This window comes from Pavona decussata, unplaced genomic scaffold (genome assembly GCF_977016875.1).
Source record: "Pavona decussata unplaced genomic scaffold, jaPavDecu1.1 SCAFFOLD_238, whole genome shotgun sequence".
Classification (NCBI taxonomy): domain Eukaryota; kingdom Metazoa; phylum Cnidaria; class Anthozoa; order Scleractinia; family Agariciidae; genus Pavona; species Pavona decussata.
Genome location: NW_028145643.1, coordinates 1034264 through 1051043, shown reverse-complemented (window position 1 = coordinate 1051043; position 16780 = coordinate 1034264). Strand labels below are relative to the sequence as shown.

Below are 16780 nucleotides of genomic sequence, written 5' to 3'. Positions count from 1 at the left end.
GTTTGAAAGTGGATTTTCGCGGAGTTTAGTTGCAGCAAATGCTGTGGGCGAGCAACTTATTATTGTAGTGTGCTCGTTGGCGTCGATCGAATGTAAGGAAATGCTTCAGAGCACTGTTGTTGCCTATCTATCATTAGGAGTGCTCACGTTTCTTTAATGTTGACGTATCTTTTTGGTAATGTTATTGGTTAACTACAACACTGTACTTCCGCTTTCAATTTCAGTGTTTGACATGAGATGTGAAATCAAAGCCGAGATGTGACAAATTGTGCGTTACTTCTCAGTACAGGTAAGCAATCTGAACATGAGCCCTATGTCAGCTATTTAAAATCGGGCAATATAGCTCATCAAGACAAGAAAGCCATCTGAATCCTTTCATAAGCGGCCAAATTTTTGCCCCATATTTCCATAGGGTTTGCATTGCATACATGCACACCTTGAGCTTTATAGCTGGGATCCAGTTTCCCTACGCCCTCCCCACCCCTCCCACCCTTGCCACTAAAGGTTATTTTTCTTCTAGGACTGTCAGTGTCTTATAATCAGAGGTAGCTCAAGCTCAGTTAATCTGATAGCAGGAACCTGATGTTGATTTATAAACTTGGAATGGGAAATTCACCAAAGAAATACAGCCATAAATGTATAGAACCTTCGTACTGATCTTCCCATATGCACCCGCTTTCGGCTTCACCACAACTTTTTGAGGGTTTCCTAAAATAACCATTACCTCCAAATTTGCCTTGAGTTATAGAAAATTTTTCTTATTTACCCAAAATTTGCCATGTGAAAACCTTCTCGCCTAGCTTTCTAATTAGCATGGCTGTTGTATCACAGGTATCCCAAGCTGTATGAGCGCTAAAATAAAGACCTTTGTTTGACCTTTGTAATTTGAGTGTTACGCAATGGCGTAAATTATAAGGGTTTGTATGGGAATTTACGAACGTGTTTTGGAATCCAAAATAAGTAAGTAAGTGAGTAAGTAAGTAAGTAAGTAAGTAAGTAAGTAAAACCTTTATTTAGACATGATGAGTATTTAAGCTATGCAGCTTGTGGGAAGATCAGTACGAAGGTTTTAAAAGGCATGAATTGAAAAAAAATGGCTTATCTTGTCTCCTTGATATCTTGCCAGTGTTTGTATGCCGTATTTTGGCCATTTCAGCGCGATTAAGTGGGTTTTAGGTTTGCTGATTTCCTTTCTATATATATTCTCTTCTATATACATAGAGAGGAAATCAACAAACCTAAAACCCACTAAATCTCGCTGAAATGGCCAAAATATGGCATACGAACACTGGCAAGATATCGAGGAGACAAGATAAGCCATTTTTTTCAATTCATGCCCTATATTTTCGATTTCAAAACACGTTCGTAAATTCCCATACAAACCCTTATAATTTACGCCATTGCGTAACACTCAAATTACAAAGGTCAAACAAAGGTCTTTATTTTAATGCTCATACAGCTTGGGATGCCTGTGGTTGTATTTGCTGTTATTTCATAAGTAGAGTTTTGATTAATTTAAATTAGAAGTGGTCATGATCTCTTCTCTTTTGACTTTAACTCTTGAGGGGAAGAGACTATAGTTAGACTTAGATAGACTATAGAGACCATAGCTAGGCTCATTGTAGGACACTCCAGGCAATTAAACCTCAACTTGATCGCCATCTTGACTGAACAAGCCTGGCCTGAATCAAAGATTTACTATATGGCTTTACTGTCAAGTTATTCAATTCTCATTAATCTTGGAAAACTGGACTATCAGGGCTGCAAATAACTAACGGGCAGGCACTGGTCACATTGTCCGGTCAAACATGTTTTTTCTCGGACGCTACCTGTTTTTGGCCAGTCAAATTTTAACAGTCGTAAATCTTGCGATAGTGAGCCCAGATTGCACAGTAATCCTTTTATAACTAAAAAACAACTGAATCCGAGTCGGTTTGGCAATAAAATTTCCAAGTTAATAGTTTTACTACTCTTAACTGCAGAGGCAGCCTCGCATTCAGTACGTGGAAATGTTACGCAAGATACACCCGCAATTGTCCGTTTTACTTTACATCTGCCAAAATCACTTATAATTAAATGTTACACTTTGGCAATCGCCACATCATTTCTACAACTGAACTTTAAGTAAAATGTGTAGAATATATGAAAGCTGAAGGGTTCAATCGGTCTCTTAATTAATTTGAAAAAAGAAGCTAGCTAAAATGTAAACCTAAACAAGAAACACTTAACTTTAATTCATAAATTTTCGTCTTAGGGTTTCAAAATTCGGCAACACTGTATGTAATTGCATTAAATGCATGGCGTATTATTCCAAGTACAATTGTTGCGCTTGTTGACTTTCTTCCATTCAGAATCCCTTTAAGACGACCTTATTCTTCCACTTTTTGTGTTATACGCTCCATTTTTGAGTTGCATCGAGTGTTGAAATCACCAGAAAGCTTAGTAACCAAGCAGGTTTTGTAGGGTGTGCCGGCAGTAACGGACGCTTTGTTCGCTTTTCGCACTTTGCAACAAATGCTACTTGGAGTATTCTTGGTGCCACGAGATCAGTCTTCGTGAGGGTGCCGATCATTCAATCAATCAAACAATCAATCACTTTATTAAGAGTCAATCATGGTATCTAGCCAAAGGTAAAACCCTCTACTAATTGGGAACACTAAAAGTAAATAAAATAACGGAAGACACCATGATTTTGCGGTTGATGACATCGTGGAAATTTACAACTACTGGGAATTTCTTGACCACTAATTTGTCTAGTTTTATATTCGTTTTTTTTTCTTTCGGAAACATGAAGGTTGTCGCTCGTGATTATCAAATAGTTAAAAATTAAAATTTCTCTGAACGAGTCGGTAAAGGACCGGACAAGATGTCTGGCAATCCAAGGATTTGTCCGGTCAATACCCAATTTTGACCGGACATTGTCCGTTGACCGGCCGTTATTTGCAGCCCTGACTATTCGTAAATTATTTTGTTTTATAACAACTTAACAGAAGTACATAAAGTTTAGATTTTTTGCAGGTGCTGGAAAAGCTAGAAGCCAGAAGCCAGAATTGAAAACACCCAAATTTTTAGGCAATCCCAAAGGTGGCATATTAATAGGAAAGCATATATATCAAAATAGAAGAAAGATCCGGCCTTGCAGTTATTTTAACTTTTGAAGAAGCATTGGTTATTCAATTTGATGTTAAACAGCTTTACTGTCATTACTCGTCATTGAATTTCTTAACATTTGAGAAGACTTTTTGAAAGACTTGATTAACCCAGCAGTCGAAAAGTGTAATGCACCATATATACGTCGGCTTTCTATAAAGGTTTATCTGTTTCTTATCCCATAAAAACACAAAAATAAAAAATAATGTATGCTGGTTGTCTGATGTTGAATTCCAATTGTGGTGTACATTGTATTTTTCTTGACCATGGGGAACATTTTGAGGTACACCAAGCTATAGAACCACATGTCACTCTTCAGGGCTACAAGTTTATTACTGTTAGGCACTAATATGTATTTCCCTCGCTAAATAAAGAAATACTACTACTTCTACTACTACTTCTCAGTATACATGATGTATGTATATGATGATGTCGGATTTTATTCTTCAAACATGTATGCAGCACAGATACTGTAGATCAGTAACATACTGTAGTTAGGCCGGGCATCTAGCACTTCAACTAGTCTTGCCCATTCATTTAGGAACAAGGCTGCTTTCATTTATGAATTAGGGATCGATAATGATCTTTTGATGTGCCTAGCTACAAATACTGTAAATACTTTATTTATTCTCCCTGAGGCTTATTCACCCCGTACGTGCTTCTTCATGTGAATTTTCCTCAGGCTGGTAAATAGATAAGAGAGATGGGACTTAACAGAGAGAGAGGCATAGGCATAAGAGAATTTTTAAAGTAAATTTATTGGTATTTATAATGCTATACTCTAGCGTGGGCATAAATAGTGTGGTACTAGTAATTAAAATGCCCGTTGTGTTGTTCATTATACTGTACATGTTGGTGCTAATTATAAGTCTGTGGATCTTATGTTTGACCTTTCAAATGAAAATCAAAGTTACTGAGGAGTATGTGAAGCCTTACATGGAAGCTCCATGCTTTTGTTTTGCAGATTTGTGTTGAGGTCAGCTTTGAAATCATGTCTCAAGAAGTGCCTGAACCAAAAACCCATTTTTTCCATGGTGCAAAATTGAAAGTAACTCTTCTTGGTAGCGAGTGGACCTCGTCAGCTGGTGGTTTGTCCACACTAAACAGAGAGCTTGCAATTCATCTCTCACAACACCCTAAAGTTGAAGTCTCTCTCCTGGTCCCAGAGGGTGCTTGTAAAGATGAAGACAAAAGAGAGGCTAAGAGTTATGGAGTAACTGTTGTTGATGCGAAGGAACGCCCGGGCTATGAACCTCTTGACTGGTTGAGCTTCCCGCCTCAAGATCTCAGCATGCATGTTGTTGTTGGCCATGGTGTGAAGCTTGGTAGGCAAGGGCAGGTCATAAGAGATAATTCTACTAGATTTCCCAATTGCAAATGGGTGCAAGTGGTGCATACTGCTCCTGAAGACCTCAGTAGGTATAAAAGCTACTCTGATCCAATTTCAAAGGGTGAAAAGAAACATCAGGTTGAAGTTGATCTCTGTAAAATGGCTGATCTGGTTGTGCCTGTTGGACCGAGACTGGAAGATTTTTATTGTTCCTATCTACGACGATGTAAGGAGAATCAGGATATTTTCACTGTCACGCCAGGTCTTTTTGAGAGGGAATTTGGGGACTTAAAACAAGCTCCTAATGAGAGTGGTGACTTTAAAGTGTTGTTATGTGGTCGTGGTGATGATGAAGACTTTCACCTCAAGGGATATAACATCGCTGTTGAAGCATTTTCTGATCCCCGGTTGAAAAATAAACCTTATCATCTGATCTTTGTGGGTGCACCTGACGGAAAGCAGGACGCGGTAAGAGAAAAACTTCTCCAACGTGGTATCGCTGAAGAGCAACTGACTGTCAGAAAGTTTGTGCAAAATAGAGAAAAGATGAAAGACTTACTGAATGAGGTTGATCTTGCCATTATGCCATCCAGATCAGAGGGATTTGGTCTTGTTGCCCTTGAGGCCCTGTCAGCTGGTTTACCCATTCTTGTTGGTAGTAAGTCTGGATTTGCTAGAGCATTAGAGAACATTCCTTATGGAAAATCATGGATAGTTAACTCAGATGACCCCACAAAGTGGGCAGAGGCAATTGAAGGTGTCCGTGCTAGTCATGCAGTGGGGCTTGAAGAGATCAAATTTTTGAGAGCTTCTTATGACAACAACTACAGTTGGAAGGAACAATGTGAAGCCTTGGTGGAAATGATGGGCAGAATGGTTCATGGTACGAGTTCTTACTTGGTGTTCATCGTTTCCATTCCAAATGCAACTGCAAATTCAGACAGAGTAACAGACACCCTTTTGTTATAATTATAAACACTGTTAACTCCAAGAGTAAAATGTATGGTCGGGCTGTATCAGTTGGTTCTAACCTTTCAAAGAAAAAAAAAACCATTGTGTGACCGTTAAAATGAAAATGAAAGCTATTGACCAGTAAAATCCTGTAAGAGTGGTTAATAGTAATACAACTTTGGATATGTAGACTTGAGAAATGAGACCATCGTTGATTTGTACTCTAGTCTTTGCAGCCTTAATACTGTCTATCTTAAAGAGAATTTGCTCGCTCATTAATTTCAAGTGCTCTATGGGCACCATCTATATCTGTTTCTTGCTGATAGTGTTATTGCCCAATTGTTAAGTTTGAAATCTGATTCTTTCATGGCTCCTTTTTTTAATCCTTTAATCCCTAATATCAAAGAACGAATTCTCCTATCTTGTTCCCATACTTTTCTTCTCAAAATACTGGGGAGAAGTTATTAATTAAAAATATCAAGAAAATTCACCTTGGGTGATCATATCCATAATTCTTATGAACTCGGAGGTTAAATAAGCAGTGATATTAGAAGGAGCAATTTGATGCTGATCACTGTAAGGGAATAAAATTTAATGGTTTAGAGATGAACCCAAAATATTGAATGTGAGTGTCTATTTTTTTACAGGCCCTTCCAGCACCACTGTTAAAACTGCAAAGGAAGAGTTCCCTGCTGAACTGACGTCAGCTGCAGGCACACCAGATAAAGGCCCTTCACGGGAACGACATCGTCTTGATGAAGAAGCAAAAGGAAAACCAAGCATTGCAGGAACCTCTTTTGACCCTATAGGTATGGAGCTTGATTTCATTTAGATATAAATTTAGTTATCATCGCTCCATGTATTAGCTTATACATGTACATGTAGGTTGGGTTTCAGTTGTATTTAAGTCTGCTCCTTGGATTACCTTTTCCCTGGACTGGTCCACGGAGTTACATAAACTACTAGTAACGATTGAGCGTGGTTTGAGCATGTTATAAGGGGAAAGACCAAAAGAAAAAAAGAAAGACAAAGAAAAAGTGATTAATCTTTCTGGACAGCGAAATTTGGCAAATATGAACTACAGTCGAACCCGTATATAACAGCCACCCTCGGGACTTGAGTAACTGGCCGCTTAATACAGGATCATTAAAAATACTCACTGGGCGGGGTCTAATGTCAATTTTAATGGCGTATCATACAAAAACACTTCATGCAAGTAAACAATAGGACAATTAACACTCTTTCAAGTGATCAATACTTTAAACAAACTTCAGTGCCAACTGTAACTTAACGGTATAATAATTATACGTAACATTGTGTAAAAGTACTACAGTTGAACCTGTATACAACGATCCTGTATTAAGCGGCCAGTTTTCAAAGTCCCGGTTGTTCGCTCATACAAACACTGTATTTGTTACCTGTATTAGGCGGCCACCTCTATTAAGCGGTCGCGGCCACCCTGTAGCAGTCCTATGTTTGTCTTTCCTTGTTATTTTTACCTGTATTAAGCGGCCACCCTTGAATGGAAACTAAGCCATATGTTATTTTATGCGGTATTTTATTGTGTTTAAAATGCGATCCAGCATCACTATAAAGAAATAACATGCACAAAGCTACTGTAAGCTGATACTCGGCCATTTAATATCGTTAATGCTTTTCAGATGTCCGCACTGTGCTGAAGTACAGTACCATATCACGAACGCTACAAAAAATTTGTTTTGAATATGCTTCACTCTCTAGCAAGAAATTCATCTTTAATTAGCTTGTTCTTCAGCCATGTGACATTGAACATTGAGCATAACAACTATGAAATGACGGAATGAGATATTTTGTTGTGATCTGTAAGTCATAGAAATAGAGCACTGTATACCGTAGAAGAGTAGAGGACAATTCATATTTATTGCATAGTACTTTTACACAATGTTAAGTATATTAAACCGTTAAGTTACAAGTTGGCACTGAACGTTAAAGTATTGATCGCTTGAACTGAGAGTGTTGATTGTCCTATTGTTTCCTTGCATGAAGTGTTTTGTATGATACGCCATTAAAATTGACATTAGACCACGCCCAGTGAGTATTTTGAGTGATCCTGTATTAAGCGGCCACCTGTATTAAGCAGCCAGTTACTCAAGTCTCGAGGATGGCCGTTATATACAGGTTCGACTGTATACAATAAATTGTCCTCTACTCTTCTACGGTATACAGTGCTCTATTTCTATGACCTACAGTTCACAACAAAATATCTCATTCCGTCATTTCATAGTTGTTGCGCTCAATGTTCAATGCCACGTGGCTGAAGAGCAAGTTAATTAAAGAGGAATTTCTTGCTAAAGAGTGAAGCATATTCAAAACAAACTTTATTTTTAGCGTTCGTGATATGGTACTGTACTTCAGCACATTGCAGACTCCTGAAAAGCGTTAACTATATTAAACGGCTGAGTATCAGCTTACAGTAGTTTTGTACATGTTATTTCTTTATAGTGATGCTGGATCGCATTTTACACATGACAATAAAATACCGCATAAAATAACATAAGGCTTAGTTTCCATTCAAGGGTGGCCACTTAATACAGGTAAAAATAACAAAGAAAGACAAACATAGGACTGCCACAGGGTGGCCGCGGCTGCTTAATAGAGGTGGCCGCCTAATACAGGTAACAAATACAGTGTTTGTCTGAGCAAACAATCGGGACTTTGTAAACTGGCCGCTTAATAGAGGGTGGCCGCTTAATACAGGGCCGTTATATACAGGTTTGACTGTACGTGTATGATGGCATTTTGATCACACGATCGCAAATTACGGAAGGTGATAGCTCTATCTTCTGCTGTTGTCTGCGATCATATCATTGCGATCTGCGATAGCTATGATTCAGGTTATGATAGAGGCACTGCTGCTGTTTTTTATTCACTACATGGAAGTGGTTGTAGTCAAAGGTAGCATTCAACTTCCGTTTTGGATATATTCCTCTTTGGTTTCCATCTTTCCAAGCTAAGCAGGAATCTGAGGGCCAGTTGTTAGACTAGCTGATTAGTGACACCCTCGTTAATGGGTAGAGTCTTGATATGCGGAGCGCCCCATCAGTTGAGACTTTTAAAGTTAGGCTTAAAACGCTTTTATTTAATAATGAACTTTAGTATCTTGTCTTTCTTTGTATGTCTTTAATTTATTTTTCTACTTTTATCAAATGTAATTTTATTGATATTGTATTTCTTAAATTGTTGTACATTGTAAGAGCATTAAGATTTTAATGTAATGCGCCAGAAATAAATTAATAGTATTAATGATATTAGTCAGTTAGTTTACTTTATTCTCACGGTAATCTATTTTCGTTTTCTCTTAAATATATGATTGTAAAGCGCTATTGATCAGAATATGTAAATATGCGATATAGAATAATTATTATTAATTAATTGGTAAATTATTATCATTATTATCAGTTCATTTTAACTTCTTTTGCAGTCAAGTCCGTCAATAAATGAAATGACTAAGTCAAATGACTCAACTCAGCCAACAGAATGGAAATATTGCAGTGACTTTAGATTGTCTTATTTCTGTACATATTTTAATTTTTTTTTAATACCTCGGGTGGGTGCCTCGCAAGGGTCTGAGTGTCCCGTTCGTGCCTTTCCCTTTTGGGTAACCTTCTTAATATTTTTTTATGTATTTATGTACCATTCATATCTGTGTGATTGCCTAATAATGTTTGATAGATTAGATTAATTAATGTACAGTGTTTGGACATTTGCATATTAAGAAGGTCTGTAACAATTATGTCCATTTCACGTTGATTTCAGATACTATTATCAAGCTTTTCATCAGCACCCAAGGTCTAGATGAAGAAAAACAACAAACAGTCCATGCAATGTTAGCACTTCTAGCACAGACGTATGTAAAATCCCACAACCTTTCCACGGCTGAGCTAGAACCAGTCGGAGCCCTTATTGATTTTTTAGAAAAGGCTTACCACTTGGCCCTTGTGTCCGTTAATGAGGGCTCATTGGAAATTGTAGTGCGATGTCCCAACCTGGAAAGTCTTGAGCATCTATGGAGTGACTATCTCTCTGGTCGGCTCAATGAAGAAGTTGAGAGGCACCTAATGACTGACGAAGTCAAGAGGAAACTGAACCTGGGGACGGTTAACTTGACGACGACCATAGAAGAGAGAAACTACTTGATGTGCAGGAAGGCTTTCATGGAAATGTCAGGTACGTTTTAGTGATAATGCAAGGACTTTTATTGAATGGAAATCAGAAGCACAGCTGTAGGACTTCAAGTCATGAAACGATTAATACATATCTTTTCGAGACGTATCGCATTGAAACGAAGGGTAACGTCATGTGGACAGGAAGCCAACACAACATCACCTGGGTTGCTACGGTCAATGCAAAGTCAGGGGAAACAGATTCTTTTAAAGGTCTGAGAAAAGCTGGGGAATGTTGTATGAAGTCAGGAAAATTTTAATTGTACCTAAAGTCAGTGAAATATCAGGGAATTTTATTTTTAGCTAGTCGCAAAACAGAATTTACCAATCCGAGTATTTCATTTCGTACAATTGAACGGACTGAAAATTTATTGTTATTTAACCAGGGGAAGCAAGTAGCAGTGGCTTTGTACCTGAACACACTGATCCAGCAGGAGAGGGCTTAAGACAAGCTGATGAATCTCAGAAGGTAGCACCTTTTCACTTTTGTTGAACACCATGTATTGGATGTGAAGAGGTGTTAAGCATTGTTTTATTAGGGCGAATGATGTACTTGTTTATGTCACGTAACTTTTAAGAGAATTAATTTTAGCACGGTGATGTTTCGCCCTTGTCTTTACCCTATTTGTAGCATGGGAAACAAGTTATGAACTGGATGATTAGAGCAGAAAAGGCCAAATTAAGAGTAGAGTTGGTATATGTATACATTTTGGATTTTTACATTACTAGGAGCTTAATATCAAGAACGAGCTGGTCTTTGAATGAATGAATGAATGAATTACATGGTATTCAAAAAGAGGCAATGTAGAGAACATTAAAGGGAACCACCACTCTATTAACAAATTGAATTAAATCTATGGAAGCAACATTTAATTTCAAATTTTGTCTGAACAAATTACACAAAACCTCTTAGGGGCAAAACTTGTATATAACTATTGTCCATTTTACCTTAATTCTGCCATTTTCAACTTTCGGCATTATGTGGTTGCCGCTTATGGAGGGGCAGAGGTTCTCCTCTGTGAAATAATAGGCAACCATATGGCGTCATGAATTCCATAATTATGGCGTGCGGGCAAATTAAAGGCAGAATTTACCGTGATAAAATCTTGTTTTGTCTGGCATTGAAATTTGGTTTCGAGCGCTGTTTGAAATAATAGGATATTCTCGACTATTTGAAGCCACTATTTATTTTAAGAGTGGAGGACAATTTACTGCGCTGCTTACTTAAAAAAATGGAAAGCATAGGTTAGTCTTTGCTTCTACACTGAATAAGAGAAAAAATAACGGAAAAAACAAAAACAACAACAAAAACCAAACACAAAGAAACGGCAACAATTCCATTATAGCCCTCCTTCGCCTGCCAATTAAACGAAACGCCTATTAAGGCAACTGACCCATTTCCACAAACCGAAAGCTCAAATACTAACAAAATCTCTCAATTAGTTTTTTAACAAGACCTCAACAGATCTGGATTTGTTCCCAACAACCCACATTAATACTCTGATCTGTCTCTGTCGCTAAAATCCTTATTCTTTTCGATCTATTTATCTCCCTGGTGGAGGACACCATAATCTCTCTTGAATTTTGACCCAAGTTCAATTGAAAAGGGCGTCATGTATTTCATATTCAACCATCTTCTCTCAGATTAGCGGGGGAACTGGGCAATATATCTAACGGGATTTCTTTCAAATTTGAGCGCGAATGGTGGAAACAAATTTTTTTTATAATTTATTCTGTCATCCGACTTGATTGACAGATATTTAAGCACTGTCCGGGAAAGAGTTAATGATTTACAGCCATACTACTTAATTTTATCATAAACTCGTTGTTTTAAAGGGAATTATGATCACATTTTACCTGAGTAATTGTTGCACTGTAACAACACTGAATGCTTCACTGAACACCTGAACAGCATCAACCCACTCATACAATGTACCATAGAAATGGAAGGGAAGGGAGTCTTGGTTTTTTAGGATACCCATATCCATGTGGAAGATGCCTTGAGCATCAAGACCACTGTCCACAGGAAGTCAACTCACACCGACCAGTTGCAATATCTTAATTACGTACCAGTCCAATCATCACATACAACACAATAGGTCTGTTTTCCACATTTAATTGAACAAAGCCGAAATCCTGGTCACTGAGAAAGAACATAGAGAACAGGATCGCGAATATTTTAGGGAGGCCTTCGGAGAGGTGGGCCTTTCAAACTCCATATAAGTAAACATGTAAAAGCAAGATATAACGTGCTGTGTGAAAATATGCTTCACCGGCGAGGACTCGTTCCATGTAATACCCGGAAGGAGAAGAAAAAAGGCAGGGTACTCGGCTTTTTGCCTTTATTGCTTCTAACTAGCGGCTAGTCTGGTGGCTACATACCATCTAGAAAGAGACATTTTGCGATTTTCCTCCTCAATCACAAAATGGCTAGGGTAATGAGACCAATCAGCCTTGATCACACAACAACTTGATAAATAAATTAATTACCATACTTTTCTGTTGTTTGTAGCTACAGTTTGAGAACTTAGTGGTTTGGACTAACATGGCAGCTGCTGCATCATCATCAGCCCTGGCGAGCTCTGAAGAGAAGATGAATGGAGCCAAGCTGAGCAGACTTCTGATCGATGGTGGAACAACAGTTCTTAGGAGTGTGTTTGATAGTTGCCATCCCCCTGCAAACTTGGCGGCTGATCTCCATGCTTCTTATTCCATTCTTAACAAACTTTTTCGTCGAAGAATTCTGAATGGTCATCAGTGGGACAAGCTGTTCCCACCAGGTGGAGCCGCCCCAGACTCCAACACTTTTGACATTACTTTATTATTCCTCCTTCTGACAAACATTTGTGGACTCTCCCCTCCTCTGTCAGGTTGGCATTCTAAGCCTCCCGCTAGTGACACCTCTCTTGAGGCAAACCTTGCTCGCATTAAGTTTTTCCGTAATCAGTTGTATGGTCATGTTGCAGACACTGGTGTTGATACACCAAATTTCACTTCTTTGTGGCAGGAAATCAGTGCTGTTCTTGTGGCTCTTGGGTTATGCCAGGCGGAAATTGATAGACTGAAGGCAGAACGTGGTGGAGAGCAAGATTATCTTGATGCCTTACGTGACTGGGCAGAGAGTGAAGAGGACATCAAAACACAGCTAAAGGACATACGCCACGTTCAGACTTCAACTCAACAGACTGTCGAGGGAAATAAAAGCAAGCTGGAAGAAATACATCAGATTGAGAAGAAAACCCATGAAGTTGTAACGAACGTTCACCGAGCCCAGCAGGAAGATCGCAGTAGCATTAAAAAATGCTTTTCGAAGATAGATCAAGATGTTCAGGAACTGCACTGTAAAGTAAGCGAGGCATATGTGAAAATGAGCCAAACTGTCGAGGGAAATAAGTGCAAACTGGAAGAAGTGTGTCAAGTTGTCACTGAAATTCGTCAGACACAACTTAACCAAGACCAGGAAGATGAAAATGTCTTAAAGAAGCTTGCCAAAGTTGATATGCACAATGATGTCAGATGTTACTCAGAGAGATATTTAGAAGGAACTCGTGAGTCCATCTTTGTAAAGGTCAATAGCTGGTTGGATGACAGAAACTTCCCAAACCGCGTAATGGTGATTAGCGGAAATGCAGGGATGGGGAAATCTGTCATCGCAGCTGAGATGTGTAAACGAATGCAAGAGGCTGACAGACTGTCAGGGAGCCACTTCTGTATGCATAACAGACCACGCCGCAGGGATCCGAAGTGGATGCTACGCTCGTTAGCCCGGCACATGTCTTGTTGTTTGCCAGAATACAAGAAAGCTCTTGTGGAACAGCTGTCCACAAATCAGGGTATACCGATCAACGAAATGGAAGTAGGTGATCTTTTTGAAGTCCTTTTTGAGGAACCTCTCAGCGGATTAAGTGACCCAGGTGTTACGTATCTAATGGTAATTGATGCGTTAGATGAAAGTGAATACCAAGGACGAAATGACCTTCTAGACGTGATAGCCGAGTACTTTAACAAGCTTCCACTTTGGATTCGATTCCTCGTGACAACACGACCCGAAATAAACATTGTGGAGAAGCTGAAAAGTCTGCAACCCTTACTGCTGGAGGCAAACGATGAAGAGAACTTGAAGGACATTCGCATTTACTTTGAGCATCAGCTAAGCGACATGTTACATGCTGAAAATCATGATCTGATTTTGGAAGGCCTTGTTCAAAAGTCAGAGGGGATCATCTTATGTGCGCAATTTCTGGTCGATTTCATAAAGAAGAATTTTTCAATACTGACGTTAGAACAGGTTGACAGCACCTTACCATCAGGTATTTCATCTGTTTACCAGTCTTATTTCAAGCGTCTGGAAACTGAACTTTGTAAGGAACTGAAGATTACCGAAGATCAATTTTTCAGTTTCCTAAGTGCGATCGCAGTTTCAAGAGAACCGTTACCCCTCGGTTTTGTTTCAAAGTTGTTGTTCTTGGGCACCTTATCGCCAGCTGTCCGGCGAAAAGTGAACCAAGCCATTGCATGCATCTCGTCACTTTTACCTGTTTACGATGATTGTATTCACTTTTTTCACAAGTCAATTAAAGACTGGTTGACGGACGAGGCATTTTACGGGCAGCACAACTTCAATGTGAAGAAAAGCGAAGGCCACAGGATCCTCTCCAGGCTTTGCATTGATGAATTTGATGATATTAAACGAAAAGGAGTGGACGCCTCTCAGTCGTTCCGTGACACTTTAAAGTATGCTTTGCAACATGGTGTTCAGCATATGCTACAGTTGAATGAGAATGGGTACAGCCTTGATGAAGTTGCTATCAACTATGTGCTTGACATAGAGCTTGTGTATGCAAAGCTGTGTGTAAACAGTACATCGGCCTCTGACGATATCCTTTGTGTGACGAAACAAAAAGGCTTTAATTCCCTTTCTGTTGAAATGCAGAACGCCCTTGGAACCTTCCTGTTTCTTTTAAGGAAACACAAGACAACGTTAGAAGAACTTTCTTCCACTATCTTTCAAACTCTGTTAAATGAAGGAGGTCCTGGACTATCTTCTGAAGCATCCAAGCTTTTGGAGGCTAAGTATTCTAATTTATCATACCTGGAATACTTGGACAAGAGTGATCTACGTGGAGCTGTTCAAACCACATTCTATTGTTCATCTAAAGTGGCTTGTTTTGATGTGTCACCACAGTCAGACTACATGGTATGCGAATGTCGTGATGGAACCATTCAGCTGTGGTCACTCCATACTGGCCAGCTAATATGGAAACGTCCAGTCTTCAAGATGAAACGGTACTCGCCACACCATGGTGCATTTAGAACGTCTGAACCATGCTGTTTCTCACCAAATTTGTACTCATTGCCATCTTCTCAATTGCGTAAATTTGCCCTTTCGTATTTTCGCTCTGTTGTTTTTCATCCCACAAATGATGTCATCTTACCAGGAGCCCTAAGCCATGCCTACAGTTTTGATGGTGACCTGAATCGTCTATTTCCCGAAAGCAAGTGCAGTTTCTCTGTTTGTTCAATTTCTGGCGACAAGATTCTGACTGATAGTCCTGATGATGCTAAATGCCTCATCATGTGGAGTCTGAAGGATGGTAGAGAGATTAGTCGTGTCACCAGAGATGAAGATGTTTTATCTTTTGCGTGGTCCCAAGTTGGGCGGCTACTTGCAATTTCCCATTCTTCTGGTTCTGTTTATTTGGTTGATGTTATGAATGGTTTCAAGACGCTAGCAGAAACGACTGTCTCAAACGCATGCGGAATGATAAAATTTTCCCCAGACCATCGATTTCTTTTTTGTTGGCATTATCCAGTGAGCCGTAGAAGTCAAGACGAGCGCTTTTTTCGTTTAAGTATCAATATGGAGAACCATGATACTTTTTCTTTAGACGTTTCTTCCAACAGTGTTTCTTATGAGCCTTGGAACTTTGAAGCCCGGACTGTGGTTGGTTTTGCTTTAGGAGATCCAATTTCTTGTTTAGTGGGACAATTGTGGCCGCCGCCTGCTGACGTACCTGTACTTGTTGTGCGCGGTACATTTGCTTTTGTGCTAAATGAGAGCTCTGTGTTAACAAGTAATCCTGGGTGTGATTCTGTAACCATGCTCTTTCGTGATGAACTAATAACAGACAGATATGGTTTAGGTAGAAATACTGTTGTTTCAAAGCTTGTATTCTCTGTAAATGGTGAAACTATTTATGTTTTGAGTTGTGGCAGGGCTGGAGAATTCAAACTTACAGCTTGGAACGTTTTAACTAAGGAGTCAAAAGGAAGGGAAAGAAAGTTAAGTGTGTTTGAGTTCTTGTCTTGCCCTGTGGCTGTAAGACAAGGTATTCTGTTGAGATCAGGTAGGAACACTCTTGAATTATGGAATTTTGAGTTGTCTCAGTGCATCCGACGTTGGACGCTGGAAATAACCTTGGAAATCACATGGCTGATCCCAATTTCAGACCAACATATAGTATGCATAGATTGGGACCGAGCGATTATTCTGGATACCACAAGGGAAGTTGGAGTAACAGTAACTGAACGTTTTTCTGGAAAGTTGGTTGCATGTAATAGTAAATTGCAACTAATAACTTTTGATGGCGGCGTCTTGCGCTCACGGTCAGGCCAAGGTGCAGTCTGGGAGAACTGTTTGTCTCCTCTCGATTCTCATATACATCGTCTGTCGTTGACAGGGATGTTTTCTCCCGCTGAAGAGTTTCTTGTGATTTCTGAATCTTCTGATTTAACTGGTTATACACCAGGGGTATACGTTCTCGATGCACTGTCAGGAAACACGCGTCACATACTCTGTAAAGCCAAACAGGTTTATGATTTCAAATTTGTCAGTGATGAAGCATGTGTTATTCACACTTATGATCCTATATGTGGTTACCGTCTTCAATTGTTTAATGTCAGATCAGGGGATCTACTAAGTCTGCTAGATATTGACTCGGAGAACCAAGTACAAGCTTTGGGAAGTTGTCCCAGAAAGGGTCTCATCGCCATTAGCCTAATCGGCAGTGAGGTAAACTTCAAAGTCATTCAAGTGAAGTTGCCAGGGACAACAGAAAAAAAAAAAGGTTAGCTCTCACCCATGATGAGAAGACTATGCTGTACTTGACTAGCAACATACCTTGCTTTTAATGAATCCCGCCATTGA

The 16780-nt window shown here is 39.3% G+C and overlaps 4 protein-coding genes across 8 annotated transcripts in view; all 4 read left to right on the top strand.

Annotated features, from left to right (window-relative positions):
• Positions 1-16780, top strand: part of LOC146457648 (uncharacterized) — a 103105-nt gene that overhangs the window by 52847 nt on the left and 33478 nt on the right. The gene's annotated exons all lie outside the window — the stretch shown is intronic.
• Positions 1-16780, top strand: part of LOC146457647 (uncharacterized) — a 103033-nt gene that overhangs the window by 52775 nt on the left and 33478 nt on the right. The gene's annotated exons all lie outside the window — the stretch shown is intronic.
• Positions 9-11469, top strand: LOC146457652 (uncharacterized). The gene is made up of 7 exons (XM_085091601.1): positions 9-92; positions 225-289; positions 4115-5363; positions 6079-6240; positions 9227-9637; positions 10020-10102; positions 10265-11469. Exons 3-7 carry the CDS (start codon positions 4142-4144, stop codon positions 10400-10402), a joined length of 2016 nt encoding a protein of 671 aa, XP_084947727.1. The 5' UTR covers positions 9-92; positions 225-289; positions 4115-4141; the 3' UTR covers positions 10403-11469.
• Positions 12158-16780, top strand: part of LOC146457646 (uncharacterized) — a 38101-nt gene continuing 33478 nt past the window's right edge. Inside the window, exon 1 of the mRNA XM_085091587.1 lies at positions 12158-16700. Coding sequence (XP_084947713.1) covers positions 12179-16700 — 4522 coding nt within the window. The 5' untranslated portion in view covers positions 12158-12178. The remainder of the gene's footprint in view (positions 16701-16780) is intronic.

Bases quoted from the DNA above. Each gene is read 5' to 3' on its own strand.
- LOC146457652 (XM_085091601.1), top strand. From the start codon at position 4,142: ATGTCTCAAGAAGTGCCTGAACCAAAAACCCATTTTTTCCATGGTGCA. The intron at 9,638-10,019 runs GTACGTTTTAGT...TTATTTAACCAG, and splicing joins GGCTTTCATGGAAATGTCAG to GGGAAGCAAGTAGCAGTGGC. The intron at 10,103-10,264 runs GTAGCACCTTTT...CCCTATTTGTAG, and splicing joins AAGCTGATGAATCTCAGAAG to CATGGGAAACAAGTTATGAA.